Source organism: Lacerta agilis, chromosome 2 (assembly GCF_009819535.1).
Source record: "Lacerta agilis isolate rLacAgi1 chromosome 2, rLacAgi1.pri, whole genome shotgun sequence".
NCBI classification, from domain to species: Eukaryota; Metazoa; Chordata; class Lepidosauria; order Squamata; family Lacertidae; genus Lacerta; species Lacerta agilis.
In genome coordinates, this window is record NC_046313.1 from 45,799,909 (window position 1) to 45,823,636 (window position 23,728).

At 41.9% G+C, this 23,728-nt stretch overlaps 1 protein-coding gene and 1 long non-coding RNA gene across 3 annotated transcripts in view; one reads left to right on the forward strand and one right to left on the reverse strand.

Annotated features, from left to right (window-relative positions):
• Positions 1 to 11,778, forward strand: part of DOCK2 (dedicator of cytokinesis 2) — a 257,870-nt gene extending 246,092 nt beyond the window's left edge. The window contains exons 49-52 of the mRNA XM_033139853.1: positions 2,134 to 2,308; positions 4,539 to 4,659; positions 5,767 to 5,912; positions 10,763 to 11,778. Coding sequence (XP_032995744.1) covers positions 2,134 to 2,308; positions 4,539 to 4,659; positions 5,767 to 5,912; positions 10,763 to 10,834 — 514 coding nt within the window. The 3' untranslated portion in view covers positions 10,835 to 11,778. The remainder of the gene's footprint in view (positions 1 to 2,133; positions 2,309 to 4,538; positions 4,660 to 5,766; positions 5,913 to 10,762) is intronic.
• On the reverse strand, positions 9 to 23,728 carry LOC117041272. Of its 2 annotated transcripts, XR_004425947.1 has the most exons (4): positions 23,643 to 23,728; positions 19,913 to 19,997; positions 1,849 to 1,913; positions 9 to 48 (listed from the first exon to the last, which is right to left on the reverse strand). It is a non-coding gene; the product is annotated as an uncharacterized LOC117041272 (long non-coding RNA). The 2 variants fall into 2 exon arrangements; XR_004425946.1 differs by lacking the exon at positions 9 to 48 and having other exon boundaries at positions 1,708 to 1,913.

Consider the following 23,728-nt stretch of genomic DNA (forward strand, 5'->3'; position numbering starts at 1 on the left):
TATGAGTTTTCTCTTTCTTCTCCTCTTCCTTCCTTCTCCTTCATCTTCCTATTACAATGTCACGTTATACAACAAAGTTCTCAAAGCAACTTAATAATACTACAGAGTACTTTAAAAAATTACACTAGAGCATAATAGTGATTGTACACTAGCTCCCAACCATTCCCCAAGTACATCAGCGTGATGATGATGATCTAAAACAACAAGCTAGCAAACAACAAAAAATCAAGTAGCAGGAGACAAGATTAACAAACAAATGCTTAGGAGGAGTAAAGATAGAATGGAAATATATTCATGCCAACACCAGACAGGCTTCCTGGGGAAGAGCATCCCATAGTCAGGGAGTCTTTATTTCTTTATTTAATCTTGATCCCTACCTACCTCAGGAGCCCTGCTGAAAAGACCCTCTCTTTGGGAGTCCCCTTCCACACTTCGATAATGATCTAAGAATCTGGGCAGGTTCATATCGGAAGCAACTTTCTGAAAGGCACTGCGATGCCAAAGCTGCATATTATGTTTTTGTATTTTATTATGTTTTTGCATATGCTGGAAGTCCCCAGAGTGGCTGGGGGAACCCAGTCAAATGGGCAGGGTACAAATAACAAAATCATTATTATAGATCAAGACCGGTACTTTGAACTGGGCCCAGAAACACAGTGGAAACCAGTGCAGCCAGACCAGAGTTGATTTTATATGTTCGGACTGCCTGGTCCCTGTTAAGATTCTGTCCACTTAATTCTGAACTAGCATGCAATGGCTTAGCAGAGACAGTAAGAATCCTGAGGAAATACAGCATGTGACGACTCAGCTGAGAAAGGTTTTTTTAATTTTTATATTTCTTAGAGGAAACCATTTCAATGCTAAAAGCTACTTTTGAAATTTGCAATGGCAATCCAACTACATAGATCGCTGACGAACCTTTGAAGACTTACTAATTCTCATTCCAGCACTACTTGCTACTTACAGTGATTTCAGGAGTCATAGCCACAAAAATATGCATTAGGCAAATGAAAATATGTATGCTTTATTCACAGAGAAAACATGAGAGCTTGAAAACACACAGTTTTTAAAAACATGAGTGTTGCCTTCCTGGATTATCTGTCCACATATTTTAAGATAATGTGGTAACTTCTAATTGGGCACCATTGTCCTCCAAAGTAACACAGGAAGGTCCCCTAATTATGATGATGCCAAAGATGTTCTGTTAATTAATACATTCAGCTAATGAACTATCCTGGAGTTGCTACATCACCAATAGACAGTGAAGAAATAAAGCCTAGAATTATTAAAAAAACAACCTGGTGATTTTATTGTTTTAACTGTATTTCAAATATTCTTTTAACTCTTATTCTTATTGTTTTCTTGGATATGTTAACTAACGATAATTTAATTTTGCATGCATTTTAACCATGGATTGGTTTTATAGTTGTAAACTGCTTAGAAGCCATTTTGGCATACAATCAGTATATAAATAAATTGCAAATCATAACAAAGAATTGTTGTACCATTGTTACCTATTTATATGCAGTTTGTTTTTCTTACCCCCAAAAGTATTTAGAGCAGATGTTTCAAGTGTTTTGTTTTGTTTCTGGTCCCAAGCTCCCCTCTCTCACCCTAGCACAGGCATCCCCAGAATCGACCTCCAGCTGTTTTGGGACTACTGTTCCCATCATCCCTGACCACTGGTCCTGTTAGCTAGGAATGATGGGAGTTGTAGTCCCAAAACACCTGGAGGGCCAAGTTTGGGGAAGCCTGCCCTAGCATGAGATTCAAACTTATTTTAGCCATGCCCTGAACTCTTCGCCACAACTTCCAGTACCTTACCTCTGCGAGAATCTTCTAGGTCACCTGCTTTTTATTTCTTTGTTGTCACTTCTTGTTCCATCCATTTCCTTTCAGCTGCATTTGTGCCACTACAAAAAAAAGTCTACATAAAGGTACTTTCCCCAACCAACCTGCTCTGACCCTCATTTTCTATTCTCCTCCATCAGCTTTATACATATACCCACCCGAGGAAATCCCAAGCTGTCTTGCACAATGGGCCTGCAATACTGCATAGAATCATCTTTCAATATAGGAGCAGTGCTATGGGCATAATAATTAAAAGTGCTTTGCCTCAATTTCTATCTGCAGCTTTGAACTGGAAGTCCTGTCTCCAAAGGCTACCAAGTCAGTGTCAGATGAGAATGTACGCCTGACAAGCACCCTGCCTGAAGTTAAGCTGAGAAAGTGCAGGAAGAGAGCAAAGAGAAGCAGTGTGGTCTTTGCAGATGAAAAAGCATCACCTGAACTTCTTGATATGAAAAGTGTACGTTGTTATAGATGAGTAGTCTCATCATAATTCTGAAGGACAAACTGTGTTTCATAGTGGACATATGTTTAAGTGTGTGTCCCTTAAAGTATCAATGTCCATTAAAGAAAAAGATGTTGTATTCTTGCAAGATATGGCACTCATCTTGGTAAGTGGTGAAAGATACATTTGCTTAATGGAACATGTCAGGTGTTGCTGAACGCTAACTCCTATCATCAGCCCTAGCAGGCATGGCCAAGGATGTTGGTAGTTGTAGTTCAACAACATCTGGAGGGCCAAAGGTTCCCCACACCTGGTGTAAGTGAACCTGTATAGTTACAGTATGCTTAACAATCAAGGAGGCTGGGAATATATCCTGACCTAAACCAGATTTATTTTTTTACTGTTGGTGACAGTCAAATGGCTTGTTTGGTGGGAGGTTGTACCAGTGATCCAAAGGAAGAAGCTGGCTGCACTTTTGTGGTCTTGATTGCTGTTGGATACTTTCAAGAGGGATAGGTGGTCATTATGAGTCTTCTTAAGGAAATTAAATATTGTTAGGGCATTGCAAGTTTGCAAACTGTGCTCTATAAACAGTGCCAAGCTGAAGACTACACCATTGGCACCATTTTTGTGCAATCTATCATTTGAGCACTTTGATCACACTAATATATCATCAGCCTGAGTTATATAACTTGCATTGCACAATTTTATAATATCACCCCTAAGAACCAAATGTTTTTGAGTATTAAAAAGGCAACGTCATTAAAGTAAAAATCAAAAACAGTTCAGTAAAGAAGCCTCATCTAATTTAGTTTACTATCCAGAAGCAAAGCTAACTAAAAATCACTTTGGATCATAAATCCTATGGAAGAATTGTTACAAAGGACATAAAGTTCTATCCCAATATAATCTGTTTAAGACCCTATTAATTGGTCATCAGCTTCATTTACTGTTCACCCCAGGAGTAAATTGACTCCCATTTGTGATCACATAAAATGTAAACATACATAACTTTTACAATTCAATAATTCTAAATATGTTTCATATGCTTGCTGAGATCAGTATAAAATTCAGTTTTTAAAGACTATTGTGGCATAAATGACTAAAACTTAATTTGTGCCTGCCAAGCAGATGTTGAACAGATTCAGTGTGTTGGCCACACCTTCGCCAAATAAAGAAAGATGGGGTAGAGAAGTGAAAATGACACCAGTTCTTTAACCTTCAGAAATTTAGCAAGTCTCCTTGAGTATGTATCTCTAATTACTATGACTCTAGGATTGTTATAGCTTTCTGTTGGTGATATCCTATAGAAAGAAGCTTCTGGCTCATTTCAGTTTTGCGACAGGGTAAAAACCATTAGGCAGAGTTAGGCAGAAGCTCAGGGACAGCCGAAACAGCTGCTGGCTGTTTCCCCTGAGCCCCCAACCGTTCTCCTCTGTTGCCAAATGACCTCTTCTCCCCCCCCCCCCATCTGCCCCAACTGGCCTACTGCTCCAGGTGTGGTTGTCAATACTTCACCAGTGTTATAGAAAGATCCAGTCTATTTGGCTTCTGTGCAGAGAACTTGTGTGTTGGGAGTGAAACAAACTACAGGCCCTAGTTAAGACCTAATGCTATATTAAGAGTTGTGGATTCTCTCCCCGCTCCTTGCAACAGTGGAAAAGAGTGAAGTGGTTATGTTTTGCTCATATAGAGAAAGCATGCTTACTGTGACATGCAAATGAGGCCATTGTAAGAAAATAGATGTGTGTTTGGGTGATCCTTTCTCTGCATTCAGTATCTATAAGTAAAGAAATGGAAGTGCCTCCCCTTGCTTGACTAAGTAAGATTTCAAGGATGCTATAACCTCCTTTGTGCCCTTGGGCAAGTCTCATTAGCTTTGAGATAACTTGTACAAAACCTCCCAGTGGACTGCATTTTTAGAGCACAGTTCATATTCTACTGAATTACAGAGGAAAAAAACTCCCATTGATTTTAATGGTCTTAGGCATCATACCTGAGTCAATAAAATGACTGCTTGGCTTTACTGATCTTTAGTTATTAAATGAAGCATTTTGCATTCTTCTGGCTTTGCCAGGGGCAGCTTCACTTGTAAGGAAGCAGTAGTCTCTTCAAATAATTGGGGGGGAAATGATGTTTGCCAACACAAGTAAAACTCGCACTAATAATTTTACCCTATTTGCAACTGTTAAAATCGGTTTATTCCCCCTCCTGAGTACTGAATGATTTGTGTGTTACTGCACAGCTGTCAAGAAAACATGCATTTATGAGTGACACGAATCTTTCTGAACATCTGGGTGTACCTCACAAAACATCTGTTCTCAAGCAAATGAGCTTTGCCAGCCGTTCTATGCCAACCATTCCAGGTAAGGCAATTAGGATAAGAGAATGAGAACTCTGCACTTTGGGGCTGCTAGTAATTAAATTAAAATAAAATAGGCTACTTCTGTTCACTGTTGTTTTAAAAAAGAACTTCAATCTTTTCAAATTCAAAATGTGTTGAATATTAAGTATTATATTAATGTTTTAATGCCTAAAGCAGACATTTTGATACAGGCCAAGCATCAACTAATATTTTATTCAATGTTGTCTAATCATTATAACAGTTACAATCAGTTAAGATTACTATCACTCGAGTCCTTTAACTATCACTGTGTGTATAGAGTGCACAGACGCAAACACAAGCAATGTGCTCAGATAGGCCTCACAGGCATCAGAGCCATTTAGAAAATCACAAGTATAGACACTTTTGTGCCAGCATCAGAGTAATAAAGAGTAACAGCAAAATCAAAGGAACATAAATATTTCACCGCTGTTGCAGTTAAGAACTTGTGAAGAGGCGGGACAGGTATTTTGTGCAGCACAGAAAAGAAGGAAGGGTGTTTGGACATATTTTTAGCAAGACAAAAACCCACCCCTGATAAATGCAATAATGGAGGCGGGCATCCCATTCCTCTACCTTGCTCTTTTCTCGATTAGCAGTTCTTACTCTTCACTTTATTAACTAAAGCTCTTGTGGACAATTCCCAGCGAACTCCCAGATGCACAGCATCCAAACAAGCGTATTAAAGGAGGAGTGAAATTATTAATCTTGCTGGAATTTTGGGAGCTACCTGACAGATGGGGAGAAGGCCAAACCCTTCCATTGCACTGGATCTGGAGTAGGGCAAATCCTACAAGACTAGCCATTTATTCTGGAACAGGTGCTTCTGCAGAGATACTTGGGTAGCAACAGTTATCAGCCTTCTTGATCCTTGTACTTGTACATGCACTTGGAATGGAAGCCCTAAGAGGCTTAAAGTCTTTTTGCTTCCACAGTTTGTGTCAAGCTGTTTAATTGTTGCCATTGTCCAACCATGGGAGGACAGGGAGTTACATTTTCTGTATGCCCCCCAAAAAATATTTTTAAGAATTAATTAATTTGGGCTCTCTCTTGTTACTTTATTATGTACCAGTGTTTGCTTGTTTTTAAGGGGTAACTATGTCCGTGTGCTGCCCACCACCTGAGGAACCAAATGCACCACAGAGGATGAGCCAGGCAAGCATCCCTCCTCCCATCTTGGAGGTAGACAGGAAAACTCTAAAAAAGAAGAAAGTGAACCAGCTGTTCAAAACAATAGTAAGTGATAATTTTCAAGTTGGGGCTCAACTGAATAGTGGTGTCTGAGTAGCTTCTAGCTGCTGATGTGCTCCACCTTTTCCCTGAGTTTTCAAAGCAGATCTTGTAACTTGCATTGAAAATGTGAGGGACTGAAGACGCACAACCTGAGAAGACCTACTGAGGAAATCTATCTGCTCATTGCATTATTTTTCATATTTACCTATTCTGTATGCACAACATGCTCCAGCACAGCAATTTTAATATTAGGTTAACACAAGAAGTCTCATTTGACCTTCACTTGTACTCCTGGCCTGATTTATTTGCCAACCCAGCAAAAATTTAATGCTTCGTTAAGATTTCAAAAAACAAAAACAAAAGCCATGTGAGGTGAACAACTCTTTTTTTTTTATCAGAATTTATTGACATTTTCACAAAATAACACAAACCCGACCCCCCCACCTACAAATATCAACACAAATACAAATACACATAATGTCAGGATTCTTCTTCTTGTCTGTATACCTTACTAAAAAAAAAAAAATTTCTAGTTCTAAATCTTGACGTTTGACTTCCCCCGCCTGTACACCTTCGGTTTTAAAACAGTACACTATTTCCTTAACAACTTTTCTCTATAAAAAATTTAACTTTACTTAAAAAAGAAAAAACGCCTTTGTCTTAATCTTTTCATTATAACCTAAAACTTAACCAAGTATTCTTACAGCTAAACTTATTTCTTCTATCATTTATCATGCTGCTTTTAACTTGAATTCAATATCTCCTTGCTTATTTAAAAGAACTTGTAATTAACAGACTTCACACTCCGATTTCGGATACCATGGCAGACCATCTATATTATACATTAATTGGTTCAACCCACTCCCCCTCTGTCCATTGCCTTCTCCTGTCTTTCACCAGAACCGGATCTCCTATTATATTCTTCTGAATGTCCACAGATCCAGGTTGCATCCACAACAGACCCTGCATCGAGCTCCAAGATGTTCATCCTCTCCATTCTGAGCCTCTCCGTACCTTTGTACCATGCTTCTTCTTCTTGTAAAAATCTTAATTCTATGTCCCTCGCCCCCGAGCTGCCACCTCGGAGTCTGGATATTAAAAATCTTTCCGTTCCAGGGCTGCTGCCACCCCCTGAAATCGGCCCTTGTTCCATTCGGATTTGCTCAGCCATCTCAAACCATCCTTCCAACACATCTTCCAGCTCTTTGCAAAAGTCTGTTTCCATTGAATAAAACTTTCGAAAAGCCTCCTCTGTGGAAAACAAATTCTTTCCGTTTATAATCCCACTCAAGGCTCTTAATTTTCGATCAAGCAGTTCCAGTTGAAAGACAGTAAGCTTTTCCTCATCCCCCCAGTCCTTCAGTGCCAACTTAAGCGCAAAGTCCAACATCTTCGGGGGGAGGTGGGTATCAAGTTACGTTTCCTGTCTTTTCCTTCCTTTGTCTCAATTTTTTCCTGCGCAAGTCCAGGTCGCCGCCATTTCTTCCGATGCCGGAGAATAAAGACCAAAACCTCAAATGGAAATATTTTTCCTCCAGTTAGCCCCCAAAAGGAGATCTCAACAGACTCAGCTTTCAAATTCCAAATACTTCCAATTGATTGTTGTAGCAGCAGTCACTTAAAGAGTTAATTTCTTTCACCACCCGAAGGGAGAGAGGCGGGCTGCCTTTCTTCTTAATCCCAGAGCTTTCCCGGAATACAAAGAGTCAGTCAATTACTCACAGCTTCTGGTTTCTTAGCAACTCCTTAATGACAGGTAGAACAGAGACGCTCACCACGGACTTTGCCGCCGCATGTAAACATCCCGGTTGGGGCATGTCCCCTAAAGCCCGGCTCCGTAGTCCCTTCACCCCCACTCCCCCTTTACAGGGGGCGCGGGGGAAGGGTTCGGAGCACAACGGGCACAGCCGGGGAGCCCAGGGCACGGGACGCTCTTCCCGCGCCCCAATTGGAGCCCCGCTATGCGGCTGCAGGGCTCCTAACCCCCGGGATGAACTGGGTGCTTCGCAGCCGAAGCAGCCCACGACCATCCATAATGGCGCCAGCCGCCGGAAGTCGTGAGGTGAACAACTCAACCACACAGTAGCAGCACGACAGAGCACATTTCTGTTTAGATCATAGTAGGCAGCATACTTGGTACACACATTACACTGTGGTGCTTCCATACACATTTGTATAGAAGGTGTTAACAATGCTGCATTTCATGTAGTCTAGGAGACACTCTCTTCTTTCAATGAAATCAATTTCAATGAAATGTATCTTGCTTGCAAAGCAACATACAGTTTAGGCAAGTGTTGGCTTACAGCCAACATCTATTTAAAGTTGATAAGTATCAGGGTTTTTTCCAAAGCCTGACTGGAGATGTTATTATTTTCTAAACTCCGATAGCAAAACAAACTATGCAACCTAGAAATGCAGAGGGTGCTAGTATTTCTTGTGCTGAATGAAAGGATAGCAGTAAGTAAGTAAAACGTTAATACAGTCAAAGACCAGCAGAATAAAGGATAGCAAATTCTGCCATTTTATACTTGCTGTCTTGCTGAAATGTTGGAAGAAGAAGAAGAGTTTGGATTTGATATCCCGCTTTTCACTACCCTAAGGAGTCTCAAAGCGGCTAACATTCTCCTTTCCCTTCCTCCCTCACAACAAACACTCTGTGAGGTGAGTGGGGCTGAGAGACTTCAGAGAAGTGTGACTAGCCCAAGGTCACCCAGCAGCTGCATGTGGAGGAGTGCAGACACGAACCCGGTTCCCCAGATTACGAGTCTACTGCTCTTAACCACTACACCAAACTGGCTCTCAAGATTTCTGACTATGGTATTTCCCTTTCATATTTTGCTATAGAAGACAAGAATTGTGTTTTGTTTTAGCTGACTATGATCACTAACATTAAAGTGTTCGAAGGATGCCATAGAGATTATTTCAGTAATTCTTGCTACAATACTGTAAGGTAAATCAGTATTGTCAGCCCAATAGTAGATAATGAGGATGAAACAAGAGCCCAGGGTGGGGAACCTGTGACCCTCCATCTCCCATCAGCCTCAGCCAGCATGACTGATGGTGAGGGGTGAAGGGAGTTGTAGTCCAACAGCACCTGGAGAGCTATAGGTTCCCCAATGCAGCAGCAGCACCCACTGGTTTTATTATCTTGTTTGTGGTCCCAGCATCAGCTCACACCTAGTATCTGCCACTAAGATTTTCTTTAACTCCCGTTTTTTAAAAATACTTTACAAAAAAGCCCTTACAGGGAATCTAGCTTTTATGTTGACCTCACAAGTGTAGAGTTCAGGAGTATCTGACTTGCATTTTGATCATGTACATGTTTAAAACTCAGTGTGATTTGCTTTTGAGCAAATAGGAATAGTTCCAACTAAGCGTGCACAGTATTGCAGCCTTGAAGTAGTAAATCAAATCACATCAAAAGTGAACAGCTTGCGGGACAAGAGGGAACATATTTTTAAAAGTCACTTCTTTCACTAATAAGAGCCAAGCAAAAGCTAGGTTTTAATTCAGTCAGTCAACCTATATTTTGATTTCATTAGAGTTCCTTAGAATAAGGACGTTTTCCCCTTCAAAGGGAAAGCAACCTTAGTAACAACCTTCAGCTTTGAATCACTATTTGCTTTCTGAAATCTCCCTGCACTTTAAAGTCTGATTTTAAGTATCAGGTTTGCACTTGCAGTAATACAGGGCAGAGTATATAGAAAGGATACTCCTAAGAGCTTAGATGCAAGTGTGGAATCTTGCGGGTTTAAAAGCCTGAAAGGGAATCTCTCAATGAAAAGCAAAAAACTGAATGAACACCTGCCTTGCAGCTGTCATATTGAATACAGCCATACCTCGGGTTATGAACGTGGCCAACCCAGAAGTATTTACTTCTGGGTTCGCTGTGTGCACATGCACAGAAGCGATCTGTGCACTTGGCGCATGCACAGAAGTGGCACTCTACTTACAGACTTTTCAGGGTGCGAACGGCACCACGAAACGAATCACGTTTGTAAGTAGAGGTACCACTGAATATACATCTGCTGCCTACGTCCAAGGATGTAGGAGCACCATCATCTTGGCTGTGACCACACATCCTAGCTCTAGTGTTGTAGGAGAGAAGAGGGTGTTGCAGTGGGACCCAGCAAGAGACTTAGTAGCTACTTCTTTAAGGAATCCCATGCCACCTAAGCCACTTTGGGGTTTTATACATAAAGGCAAGTCAAATATTTAACATAAAAATAAACATCACTGCTTGGAGTTGGAGTGGATTGGAATTCTTTCATGACATGCATTCATATAAGCACTAGAGCAGGGGTCAGCAACCTTTTTCAGCTGTGGGCTGGTCCACCATCTCTCAGACAATGTGGTGGGCCGGACTATATTTTTTGGGGTGAAATAAACAAATTCCTATGCCCCACAAATAACCCAGAGATGCATTTTAAATAAAAGGACACATTCTACTCATGTAAAAAAACACGCTGATTCCCGGACTGTCCATGGGCCGGATTGAGAAGGCGATTGGGCCGCATCTGGCCCACGGGCCTTAGGTTGCCTACCCCTGCACTAGAGGCTGATTTAAGTGGCAGGAAAGCACTGGAACATTCTGACAGAGAGCCCAGTTGATAAGAGAAACTGATGGGTTAGCTGTTGGACAGCACCTTATTTGGTGTGCTTACAGCCAATGTGCTGCCATCCAGAAGTTGCTCAGTTATGACTCACACCATTCTTGACCATTGGCCATGCTAGCTGGGCCTGATGGGAGTTGGAACCCATCTGGAGAGTGCCGCGTTGGCCACCCCTGGCTTACAGCAAGATCACTGGAGAAAGAAAAACGTTGACAGCCAACCTTCTTTTTATGTACCCAGTACAGGACCAAGCAACTTGAAGATGGGAGGCATACCAGTGAGCGACAATCTGATTTCTTTCCAGACCAGTGAATAAATTACCTTGTTTGAAAGAGAAGAGATTTCCCAGCAAGTGGAAAACACAAGATTCCAAACCGGAGAGGAAGGCTGGCATAACAGAACTTTAATAACACGTATAACTCACTTGCACAATCTATACACCTGCTGTTTTAATCATTGCACAATAGTAATTAAAATATTTGCTTTTCTATTTCTAACAAGGTTATAAAGTCAAGGCATTTTTAGTACTGTAATCTTTAGGCCAGTTCCCAGACTCAGCATTCTAGGAACATGGTGGCTCACTAGAATAAGCATCCACCTGCCACTGTGCACAGAACGTAATGTGACAGATAATATGCACTTAACCTGATTTATGCAGTCCTTTTGCATTTTATTTGCACTTTTTATTAAGTGTATGTGCTGGCTTCTTTATTCCACTGCACTTATGGGATTCCTAAAAGACTGATCTTAATTTCACACACACTCCGCAAACAGGCAAGAAAAAGTTTCTGTATGAAATAACCTCTTACACCCTTTCTATAGACTAGGCTATATACTTCCTGAAATTTAGTAATCAAATGTTATATGTGTTCTCTCTTTTGCTCTGAATTTGCTCATTGAATTTCTCCAAATTCCTTAGTATATTGCATTAATTCATCTCGTCTTACTGACAAGAGAACTCTACAATTCCTGTATTGCTAGTATGCCAATATAATTGATTTTCTCGCCTTTCCGACATGCTTATGCTATACCTTTTTGCTTGTTTCATTGCTCCGAGACAAAAGTACAGCTACATGGTTTTAGTACTGTTATTGCATAACATACCCATTTATTTTAAAGAAGTCAATAAATGTATCATCTTGATTTGGGATTACTCAGACATTTCGACATATTCATTTGCCTATGTATTTCCTGGCTACTGTGTAAAACTGCACTGATTTAATAAACTGTGCCCAGTTTTGGAGCTTCAAGGTAAAGTTTTAAATTGCTTGTTTTAACATGAAAATGTAAACTTTGGTTTGTGTGTTCTGGAAGTATGAAAAGCCCACTTGCTCCTGGTAATTTATATTCTGCTGCAAGTGGAACTGAGATGGGGTAGAGTTCAGGATCGATCACTGTTCCCTGGAGCATTTGACCAGCACCAGAAGCAGTAGCAGTCAGTGATAAAGGTCTCCAACTATAATAATGCCATGCTCATATAATAGGAAGGAAATTTGGAAGAAACTACAGAGCTTTCTAAAACAACTGAGCCATATGCCTCTGGCAGAATGCTATCAGCTAATTAAGTCATTTCTAGGAAAGAGATTTGTTCCCAAGTTTCTGAAATCTTACCAAAAAGATTGATTTCACAAGAGATATTATGGGACATATCCCAAACAGCTGGTACAGTCTACTCATCCCAAGTGGCACTGTTGATGAGCATTTCCCCCCAGAAAAGTTAACTGAGAAAGTTTATATTTTATTGATGAAATACTAATTATGTACATTGACCTTCATATTGTTTTGACTGGTATTGCCAGTAACAAGCCAACCACTACAGTAGAAAAGGCAAACTAGTATGCTGTCCATGGATTACTTTTAAATAGATGGTTGGTGGCCTTCCTTTGAGTAAATTCACTGGAGCAAAGGAACTCCAACTTGCCATTTGGACTACACATTTGTCACTCATAATTTCTTGGCTGATCACAGATGACCTGATGATCACAGCACCAGACCCCACAAACACAGCAATTACCCTACCAAATAACTCAACACATTTGCAATGCTGTCAGGCCTCTAGGTGAACTTTGCAAAATCTGAGTAAATGTATTTCAAACCCCCCCCTATCCAAAAAGAACCAAAAAATGAAACTTTGCAGCACTAAATGCAGATACTATGGGGTACAAATAACCAGAAACCTCAACAAACTATATCTCCACAACTACAACACAATGTGGCGAGAAAATAACAAAGACCTGAGGAAATGGAACAACACCAACTTCACCCTCTCAGACAAAATAGCCATGATCAAAATGATCACCCCCCCCCAAAAAAATAACCTACCTATTCCAAGCCCTCCCAATTTGGATTCCCCCAACCCAACTCTATAAATGGCAGAAAAAACTACACGTTTATTTTCTCACACAAAAAGCCAAGAATAAGCCCCAAATACCTGCACCTACCCTCCTCAGGAAGGGGAATCCCCAATATAGAACTATACTACATTGTCAACCAAGTGTGCCACATAATCCCATACATACTAGAAGATGAAATGAAACAATGAGAATACACAGAGATAGACACAATTGAAAACACCTCCGCCACAGCATACTCATTCCTTCAAAACAAAGGAAAATCCCCACAACACTAAACAGGTTCACACTGTCCATGCTCATAGCATGGAACGAAAAAGTAGGAAAACTGTCCCCAACCCCATCCCCACTAACCCCCCTGGCATCATGCAGCCCAAAACGTCTAAATAAAAACTTGGCAAGCCAAAGGCTTACACCGCCTAACAAACATCTACAAAAATAACAAGCCCATACCGACACAATGCAAGACAAACTAGGGGACACCCAAATACCCTGGCTAACATGCTACCAGCTGCACAACTTCTTAAATAACCTAGCAGTAAAAGCAGCAGCCACTAGGCCTTTGACCATCTTTGAAAACCTCCTGACAGCAGAGGGACATGGTAAGGGGAGGGTATCCGCAATATGCAAAATATTACTCCAGAATTCCACAACCCCCCTCATCTCAATAAAATAACAATGGGAACATGACATAGGTTATGAAATAGACCCTACCCAATCGACTAAACTGTGGTCTAAACATCCCTTTAAATTCATCACAGCCAAAAGAAAAGAACTCGAAACTTATCTATAGATAGTACCTAACACCATGGAAGCTGACAATGATACACCAAGGGATCCGCCAGGAGTGAATATGCACCATTGGTACCAAACTGTATTGGAAACAGCCCTACTAGATAGAAAATCTAACCCATAAACTGAAACTAGCACAGGGACAAATAAAAGAGGACACCTTTACCCTGGTGTGGCTCCTCTTTATTATACACACAACCTAACAAGAACCCACCGACAGCATACAAATCAATAGGCCTACCTTGACCCAACAACCCCTCCCTCTCACACATGCAAACAAAACTCACTGCGGTCAACTTAAGGCAACCAACTATGCCCTTGGCCTCCAATCTCTCTCACTGCCAATGAAAACTAATAAATGAATAGAAATAGAACCTACCCGGATGACACTGATACAAAAACCTTGCACAGACACCATGTAGGAGAATGAAAGTTTACTACCCCCCTCTCTTCCCCACGCTCTCCCTCCCCACCTCTCTTCTCCCCCAAACTTATACTGACTACAACATTAATGTCTCACATCGAATATAACCAATCTGTAGAAAAGACTTTATGATTTGAAAACAGAGGTGTATGTATGTACTTTTGTAAAAACAAAAAACCCCCAAAACCAAAAAACTTTAATAAAAACAATTAAAAAAACATTAATTCCTTGGCTGATCTGTTAGTGACTATTCTCAAATATATGTGTATGCTGCTATATATGTCAGAGGAACTAAGCAAATCAAAATTATTTGTGCAGACATACCCAACTCTTCTAATGCTGGTCTTAAGAACAACAATATAAAAACTCAACTATGAGTTGTTGTTAATAATAATAATAATGATAATGATGCTTATTTTTATACAGCATCTATACACTTACTAGGAATCAATGATCCTAGAATATATTAAAGTATTTGTGTCTATTAAGTATCAATACAGAAAAACAGTTCTACAGCCTTTGCTGCTAACATCACATTTCTCATTTGCATGTGAATTATGATCTCATGCTCACCGTTTGTTACAGAAAATAACACACAGACAGTTTTGACACCAAGGGTGAATCATTCTAACACTATGAAGTGGAGAATGAATAAGTTAATTCTTTTCCATCAATCAAAATTGGTAAGCCCTATTCATTGCTTAATTGTTTAATATACAAGCTTTTCAAGTGTCTGAACAAGCTATAATATAATGTTATAGACTGTCTTGGTTGTCTCTTAGGGCAGACCCAGGTCACTGAGCCTGAGTTTCTACAGCTGCTGCCCGCCATGAACCGCGATTAGCAAGATTGGCAGCAACAGCAGCAAATATGTTCTACGCCACTATACAAATACACTAACACATACACTATACAAATATACTTTCTCCGAAAGGTTTCCACAATTTTGGCTACTAGTGTAGTTAGTAACTGTGCGGTGTGCCAGCCCTCCTTCAACCTGCGAAATTGTGGTTGTTCTATCAGCCAGCCCCCTGTGTTGAGGAAAAGATGAACAAAAGTCTCCCTTCCAGACTTTTCTACTGAACTCGGTGCCTTGAGCTCTGTGAGCACCAGTTTTCTAGCTAAGTTTGGCACAACCGTCAGTCTGGATGATTTTTTTCTTTCAAAAACCCATCCTAAATTATGTATCCATGACATTTAATAGACGTTTTATCACCAAACAGCAATGGATTAATGCACGAAAAATGCTCAATTACAGAGACCATCCTGAGAAATCCTTTGAAGTTTTGTCAAATGTTTGGTCTTCGTTCAGTGAATGTATTGCTTTTTTTAATCTTGGGCTCACACTTCCTATGGGTGAAAAAGACAAGAGTAAAGTAGCACTGCCAGTGCAAACTCACAAGAGATAGCTAGCAAGAATTTCAGTTAGAAGCAGCTAAAAGCCACTGAAATTAGTACAACTCAATGCTGAATTAAATGCTTACAGGGGCTACTTTTTGTAGAGCTGTTGTGTTACAAATGATAAAATGTAATCTGTTTTCCAGTTGAAACATTTTTATGTTTACTTAATTAGAGTGTAAACTTTGCCCATGCAGCCACAATATATGAAAATAACAAATGGGATATGAAACTTAATACCAAGCCAGCAATTATACTGACCAATTTGTTAGAATCACTAAAGTTGGGAAGTAAAAGACTCCTGGTGGTAGGCAAATCCAGGACTCCAAAAAATGAAATTGATGTATCAATAAACTCTGCTTTATCGCCAGTCTCTTCTTAAAACTTTATCTTTGTATAAGCTTAAGGCATCAAATTGCCCTTCCTTCCTAATCAAAACTTGATAAATTCCATTTCTGTGACCCAGCTGACAACTTCCTAAAGAGTTGTAACACGGGTTGTGCCAGAGGTGTTGCAAAGAGCTGGCCCATAGAGTACGCTCCCCTATTCAGAAGAAGATGGTTCAAACCTTCCGCCAAACACAGGTACAAGCGGCCTCTCTGCAAAAACTATACAAGTGCTTGTGCAAGTGTATGTACACTTCTTCGTACAGCTCAAGTATTGTCTACACACTTACAAACTACACACTCATTCAACGCTACAAGCATGTACACAGGTCTGCTACTTGTGTACACAGGAACAAAAAATGTACACTCGTCGGATGTAACATGTGAGCACCCCTAAATCATCCTGCCTTGTGGAGAGCAGTAAAAGTGGGGAGTGGAGATGACCATGTGTACTCATCCCTGCATGCTAAGTTAACCTGTTTTCCAAGGTGTCTTTTGAAGATCAAGAAACCGTAGGTTTTTGTTTTGAAGGAGCAGAACACAAGTTGATACACCAAACAAGCAATAGTGTATCAGCAGAGGGCGAGGAACTTGCTTATAAATGTCCTACAGCATTCTTCTCCAGGAAATGGAGAAGACAGAAACGGATGCCTTTGAGGCCTGGGGGAACAGAGATGGAGGAGAAACCTCCAGCAACAGCCTGTTGAATATTACCCAAAGTCTCTCCATGATGCAGCTGAATTGCAACCTTTCTTCATCTTACTGGCCTGCTAGCCTTCCTTGTAGGCTAGCACAGTGTTTTTCAACCACTGTTCCGCGGCACACTAGTGTGCCGCGAGATGTTGCCTGGTGTGCCGTGGGAAAAATGGAAAAATTACTTTATATATAGTCAATATAGGCACAGAGTTAATTTTTTTTAACATTTTCTAATGGTGGTGTGCCTCGTGATTTTTTTCATGAAACAAGTGTGCCTTTGCCCAAAAAAGGTTGAAAAACACTGGGCTAGCATGTTACAAGAAAGGCCTCACTTTCTAAAGTCAATTCTAAGGTGACACAAAAGGTATAGCTTTGCCCTCAACAAGTCTGAAAGGAAAATATGTCCACTGCATGCACTGTATTACTTAGGCTGCATTTACATTGCAGTTTGTTCCATTTCCCTATCTGTTAATTTCCACAGTATATTTGAGCTTTCACGCAACGTAAATGCCACTTTTGCAACTATAGTGGCATATACCACAACTTTAGCAGTCATTTCCATATTATTTGCAAAGAGATTTTTTCTGACCCCCCCCCCCTTTTCCATTCCATAAAATGGAAAAGAGCACTATATTTACACAAAATTCCACTATAGTTCCAGAAGTGGCTTTTACATTGGAACTTACAGGGGAAAGTTGTGAAAACAATAAACTGTCACAGGATTGCACCTAAGGCTGCATTTATTGCGTTAGTTTTACTTATACTAGTGCTTCTCTCTTGATTTCCAGAAGTGATTTTTACATTGTGTGAAAGATCACATAAAATGAGTATACCAACAAGTAAGAAAACATTGGCAAGGTGGAATAAAGTGCTGTCTAAATGCAGCTGAAATGTAGATCTGTTAGCCCAAGCAAAGTAATAGATTTTCCTTACCCTTTCAGAGAATGGCCTGCATGATTGGGGAGCTATATTTATTATGTTGAAGAATAATAAACCCATGGAGTGGTGGTTTTAAACAATCAGATTAAAGGCAGAGGCTTGGATCCAGAATTCCCATGAGTGGAGTTCTGCTGGAAGAAGAAGGGGGAAGCAAGTTTTGCCAATTCCTCTTCCCCCCTGCAGCTCCTTCAAAAGCTGTTCTGGAGGATTGGTGACACTTTGCAATGGTGTTGGAGATGCAGGAGAAATAGACAAATATTGTGAGTGTCCTCTAGTTATTGAGCCCTTCCTTGCACAGAAAGGATACTCTGGGTCCAACTCACATGACACACACATATGCGCACAAACACAACCAACTTTTACAGAAATGACAAGCCCATAACAATACAGGAAACACAAGATAAACTAGAGGACACTCCAATTAAAAACCAATGGGACATGAATTAAACCATACCCAATGGTCTAGACTATGGTCTAAACCACCATTCAAATCCATCTCAGCCAAAAGACGAGAAGTCACCCTAAAACATATATACAGATGGTACCTAACACCACATACGCTAGCACAGATACACCCAGGAACTTCATCTAAATGCTGGAAAGGCTGCACCACAATAGGCACATACCTCCACATGTGGTGGCAATGCCCCAAAGTCCAAACCTTCTGGATATCAGTGCTGCAGGAAATTTCAAAAATAACAAAACAGGTAATAGAAGCAACTCCAGAACTCGCCCCATTAAACATCTTCTAGGACAACAACACACACACACACTACAAGGAATTCATAAGTCACTTACTCTCAGCAGCTAGAAATATCATAACTAGACACTAGAAGGACCTATCAGGAAGGAACATAGACCACTGGTACCAAAACAAATGGGAAACCTCCCTACTAGAAAAGTTAACCAACAAAAACAAAGTACCATGGGGTCAAGCTACGGAGGATGCCTTCACCCCAATGTAGTCCCCTTTATTACATACTTAGCACAACAGGACAATGACCTATCCCCTCCAACAGCATAGAAATCAATATGGCTAACCTGACCCAACAACTTAGCCCATCTCCCTCACACAAAAATGCCACACCGCTATCAAGTAAACACAACCAACCAAGCTCGGGAACCCCTAACCTCTCGTAATATCAATAAAAATAAATAAATACACAAACAAAGGACCTACCCACGTGATGCTGACACAACCCCCCCTAGAATGAAAGAACAACATCTCCCTCTCCCCTTTCCCCCAACTGCAAGGTGTCTATGACAAAAATGTCTCTCACCAAACATAATCGAACTGTGAAAAAGACTATGAATTGAAAGTGGAGACAATAGATGTAACGTTCCCCATTTAATTTTTTGCTTTGTAACACAAAAAAAAATTAGGGGGGGGGGCTTTGTGTTTCCAAATACTCTGAGAGATTAAAATTCACAAGCATTCATCTTATATGAAGCCCCAGTAATGAGCTGCTACTGAATCAAAGAATCATAGAACTGTGGAGTTGGAAGGGCTCCCAAAGGTCATCTAATACCAACCCCCTGCAATGCAGGAATCTCAAGATGCAGTTTACCATCAAATTTGTATGTTTGTTGTTTTGAAGTGGTCTTTGTTCCAAGGAAGTCTGAGTCACTAGGGTATTCCTTAGGGGTCACCAAGGCCTATTTTATGAACTGTAAGCAGCCCATTTCCATTCAAGCTGGTCGTAATAAGAACCCTGTAACATGTTCACTTGTTCCCCTTTCCCCTCCACGTCACATTTTCCTTTCCTTAAGTTGTAAGCCTAAGGGCAGGGGCTGTTTTTAAAATATTGATTTATAAACCACTCTGAGAGTTGTTCTGGCTAAAGAGCTTTGAAAAAAGAACAAATGAAATATAGTAGAGGATACTTTTTCGACATTATGTTTCCGTACAGCCTTAGACAGGGGTGTGTGTGTTCTTTTCTCCAAAATGTAATTTCAGGTTCAGTCTTAGAAGCTGTTACAATTTTCATACATTATGTAGCAACCTTACATATATTTCATTTTTTTACTTCCAAGGGAATTATCTGGATGAATAGTACATGTATCTACTTGCTAATGGACTCATCATCAACAGCAATCCTTTAGGAGCAATTCTGTAGACTTTTCACAAGTGATCCTGAAATTGCTTCTCACATTCCCCATATCTGTAATTTAAAAATAAAACCTGCATTGGCTGGAATGTACATAATGGCTTCTAACTCCATTTGCATTGAACGTTAGTACTGAGATGCGCTTTGTTTCAACATCACTTAAGAAAGCATTTGAAGTTGTATGATTTAGAAACAGATATTGGTGTACTTCTGCAAATGTGTGGAAACATGGTGGGAGCCTTCCCACACTTTAAAACATATAATAGGAGAAGCAGCCGTTTGGCTTGTGTACTTACCTGCACAAGGTTTTGCAGCTCTGAATAGACCAACCATATTTTTCCAGTGTGCTTCTAACAGCTTTCACAAGAGGGAGCTATTCACCTACAGTAGTCAAAACACACTGAATCAGCTGAATAAATAAATACTTGAAAACTATGGCAAAACATAAAACCAGTACCTTGTTTTTCACCCTTGTTTTAAATCATTTTATAACTTCATTAGAAGTAAATATTTGAGTAAAAGCAACAAAGAGCTTTATAGCACATTAAACATGAACAAATTTATTACAGCTTAAGCTTTTTGTGGGCTACAGTCCACTTCATCAGATGCATAAAGTATCCTGAAAGGCAGGAACATATATACATTGCTGGTGTGTGGGTAAGCAGAAGGAAAAACAATGTAGAAAAGTATGGGTGGTGATCATTATTATCAGTCACTCTTCAGCCGCAATCTTAGCCATGTTTACTCAGAAGTAGAACTCCTTTCTCTCTCTCTCTCTGAATGCTCTTAAGTAAGTTGGGCTAGGATTGCAGCCTATGTGTGTTAATTGGTTTATCAATGCCAGGATGTCTGTGTTATCAACATTATTTTGTTTTTCTCAGGTGGCGCTGTGGTCTAAACCACCGAGCCTCTTGGGCTTGCCAATCATAAGGTCAGCAATTCGAATCCGTGCAGTGGGGTGAGCTCACGTTGCTTTGTTCCAGCTCTTGCCAACCTTGCAGTTCCAACAAAAGCATACCAGCACGAGAAGATACGGTAAATAGGCATCGCTGCAGTTACCTACATAATTGTCACTTTCTCCGTACTTTTTGCATTTTATTTCCCTCTCATTTCTGTTTACAGTCCATCTACTGACCATATACCTGCAACAAAGTTTGTACTGTATGAATCTGACTAGTAGACAATATTCCACAAAAGCTTGTGGCACAATAAATTTGTGAAGTGTTTAACATGTCAAAATATACTTTCTTGCAAGAGACTTTAAGATGGTTACTTCTCCAGAGAATATTTTAGTGTTTCTTAAATGCAAACATCTAAGTTTTAATTAAATGTCAAGCTGCAAGAAAGATGAGGGCTACTATCCTACACCCAGTTACTTAGGTGTAAGCCCAAATGAACTCAGAGGGACCTAATTCTGAGTACAGTTAAAGCCTTATGCTGTAGGAGAACTTAGCAAATTTGACTTGGGTGTAATATTTCTACACAGCTCTTAAGAAGCAGGAAAACTGAAGCATAGGGCATTCCTGTACATCTATTCAGAAGAAGGTCCCACTGAATCAGCAGTTGGAAGGGGCCCAGCTGTCTGCACAACTCAAAAGTTCAATGGAGATTCCTTCCAGGGGTAGAATCGCTGTGAGGTGCCTCCACACTGAGGGGGCAAATGCAGCCTTCCATGCCTCTCTATCCAGCCCTTAGGACTCTCCCCAGCTGACACTCTTTCTCCTCAGGCCATGCCCTTCACTGGCCCTGCTCTGCAACCACCTGGATTTTGCCTGGCTGGAATGTGTCTTTGAACCATGATAATGCCTCTTGCTTGCTTGAATGGAGGGTGTGGGTGTGGGTGTGTAGAAATATTTAATTGTTACATTGCTGGAATGCGGCCTGCTGTACAAAGGAAAGAATCACACCTGTTGCTCTACCTACTTTTCGCCTCTGGCTTTGCCCACTTTTAGCATGTGTGCCCCACAAAGCTTGTTTATGAGGGAACGCGGCCCTCAGGCTGAAATGAGTCCCCCACCCCTGGAGTATAGGGTTGCAGCCTTGGATACATTCAAAGACAGCATTTGGCCTAGAACTATGCCTACAATTGCCAACATGCAATCAGACAAATAAATGGATTGCTATTACTGGTGATTGAAAATGTTAAACCAGGAAAAAGAGAGAGAATTAAAGTGATAGCAAAATTAACTGATGGTATTTGTTGTTGTTGCTGCTGCTGCTGCTGCTGCTGCTGCTGCTGAGTTTAAGGTACTGTCTATGGAAAGAGGGCAGTGATTTGCATCCAGACGTTCCATTCATTTGTCAAAGCAAAGCAAAGGCTTTGTAAATAAATGGTATTCTATCAAGATGCATTATCAATGTGCTGAAGCCAAACTGATACATCCAATTCTCATAAAGTCCAATGAAATTTGCAAGTTACAACCACACAATGAAATGCTTGTTTAGGCAGGCTTCTGCTTGCTTTGCAAGGCTTTCTTTTCTCCTTGTCTGGCTGAAACAGCATGAACAGCTCACATACTGAGCTGCCATGATGAGCTCAACTTCTTTATTACCGTATATCGCGGCGTATAAGACGACTTTTTAAGCCCGAAAAATCTTCTCTGAAGTCGGGGGTCGTCTTGTACGCCGGCAACATCATGACCCGGAGTTCCGCCCCGCCACTGGCTGCATGGAGCCTCTCCCCGGCGCTCCAGCCGCAACCGCTGCCTCAGCCGCCATGGAGCCCGGGCTGGGCGTGGGCGGCAAGCGCGGCGGGGAGGTTCTCCCCACTGCCCCAGGCGTCGCTGCCGACGCCTCAGCAGCCGTGGAGGCCGTCCTGCGCTTCAGCAGGAAGCGCGGAGGCCTCCTTTGCGGCGACGGGGAGCTTCTCGTCGCTGCCCCAGGCGTCGCTGCCGACGCCTCAGCAGCCGTGGAGGCCGTCCTGCGCTTCAGCAGGAAGCGCGGAGGCCTCCTTTGGGGCGACGGGGAGCTTCTCCCCGCTGCCCCAGGCGTCGCTGCCGACGCCTCAGCAGCCGTGGAGGCCGTCCTGCGCTTCAGCAGGAAGCGCGGAGGCCTCCTTTGCAGCGACGGGGAGCTTCTCGTCGCTGCCCCAGGCGTCGCTGCCGACGCCTCAGCAGCCGTGGAGGCCGTCCTGCGCTTCAGCGGGAAGCGCGGAGGCCTCCTTTGCAGCGACGGGGAGCTTCTCCCCGCTGCCCCAGGCGTCGCTGCCGACGCCTCAGCAGCCGTGGAGGCCGTCCTGCGCTTCAGCAGGAAGCGCGGAGGCCTCCTTTGCAGCGACGGGGAGCTTCTCGTCGCTGCCCCAGGCGTCGCTGCCGACGCCTCAGCAGCCGTGGAGGCCGTCCTGCGCTTCAGCGGGAAGCGCGGAGGCCTCCTTTGCAGCGACGGGGAGCTTCTCCCCGCTGCCCCAGGCGTCGCTGCCGACGCCTCAGCAGCCGTGGAGGCCGTCCTGCGCTTCAGCGGGAAGCGCGGAGGCCTCCTTTGCGCCGACGGGGAGCTTCTCGTCGCTGCCGCCGCCTCAGCAGCCATGGGGGCCGCTGTGCGCTTGGGCGGCAAGCGCGGAAATCTCCTGTGTGGCGCGGGGGACGCTCTCCCCGCCGCTGCCGCCGCCTCAGCAGCCATGGATCCCGGGCTGGGTGAGTATACCCCAAACTCTGTTTTTTCACATTAAAAGTTGGGGGGTCGTCTTATACGCCGAGTCGCCTTATACGCCGCGATATACGGTACTTGCTTAATACAAATCTGCTAAGCAGACTTGCCTCTGAGTTTTGGAAGTAGAGGAGGCCTAGCATCCTTCTGCAACATCACAGTCCTATATACATCTCCCTGAATGTAAGCCCCATTAACTTCAATGGGACTTGCTCCCAGATAAATGTATCTAGGATTGCTACCCAAGTTCTCCTTGGTGTAGTGCATGCTGCTTGCCTTTGTACATTGTAGCCTTAAATTATTGAATAAATTGCCAACAGCACAGACCACTTGGACTCTGCTTTGATATCTGAAACTTTAGAATAATAGGTTTTATAACACCTTGGAGGTGGGTTCAATTCTTTTATTCCTTTGCCCCAGCTGTGGATTCTTTACAAAGCCTGCATATGGAAAACACCCATGTCAGT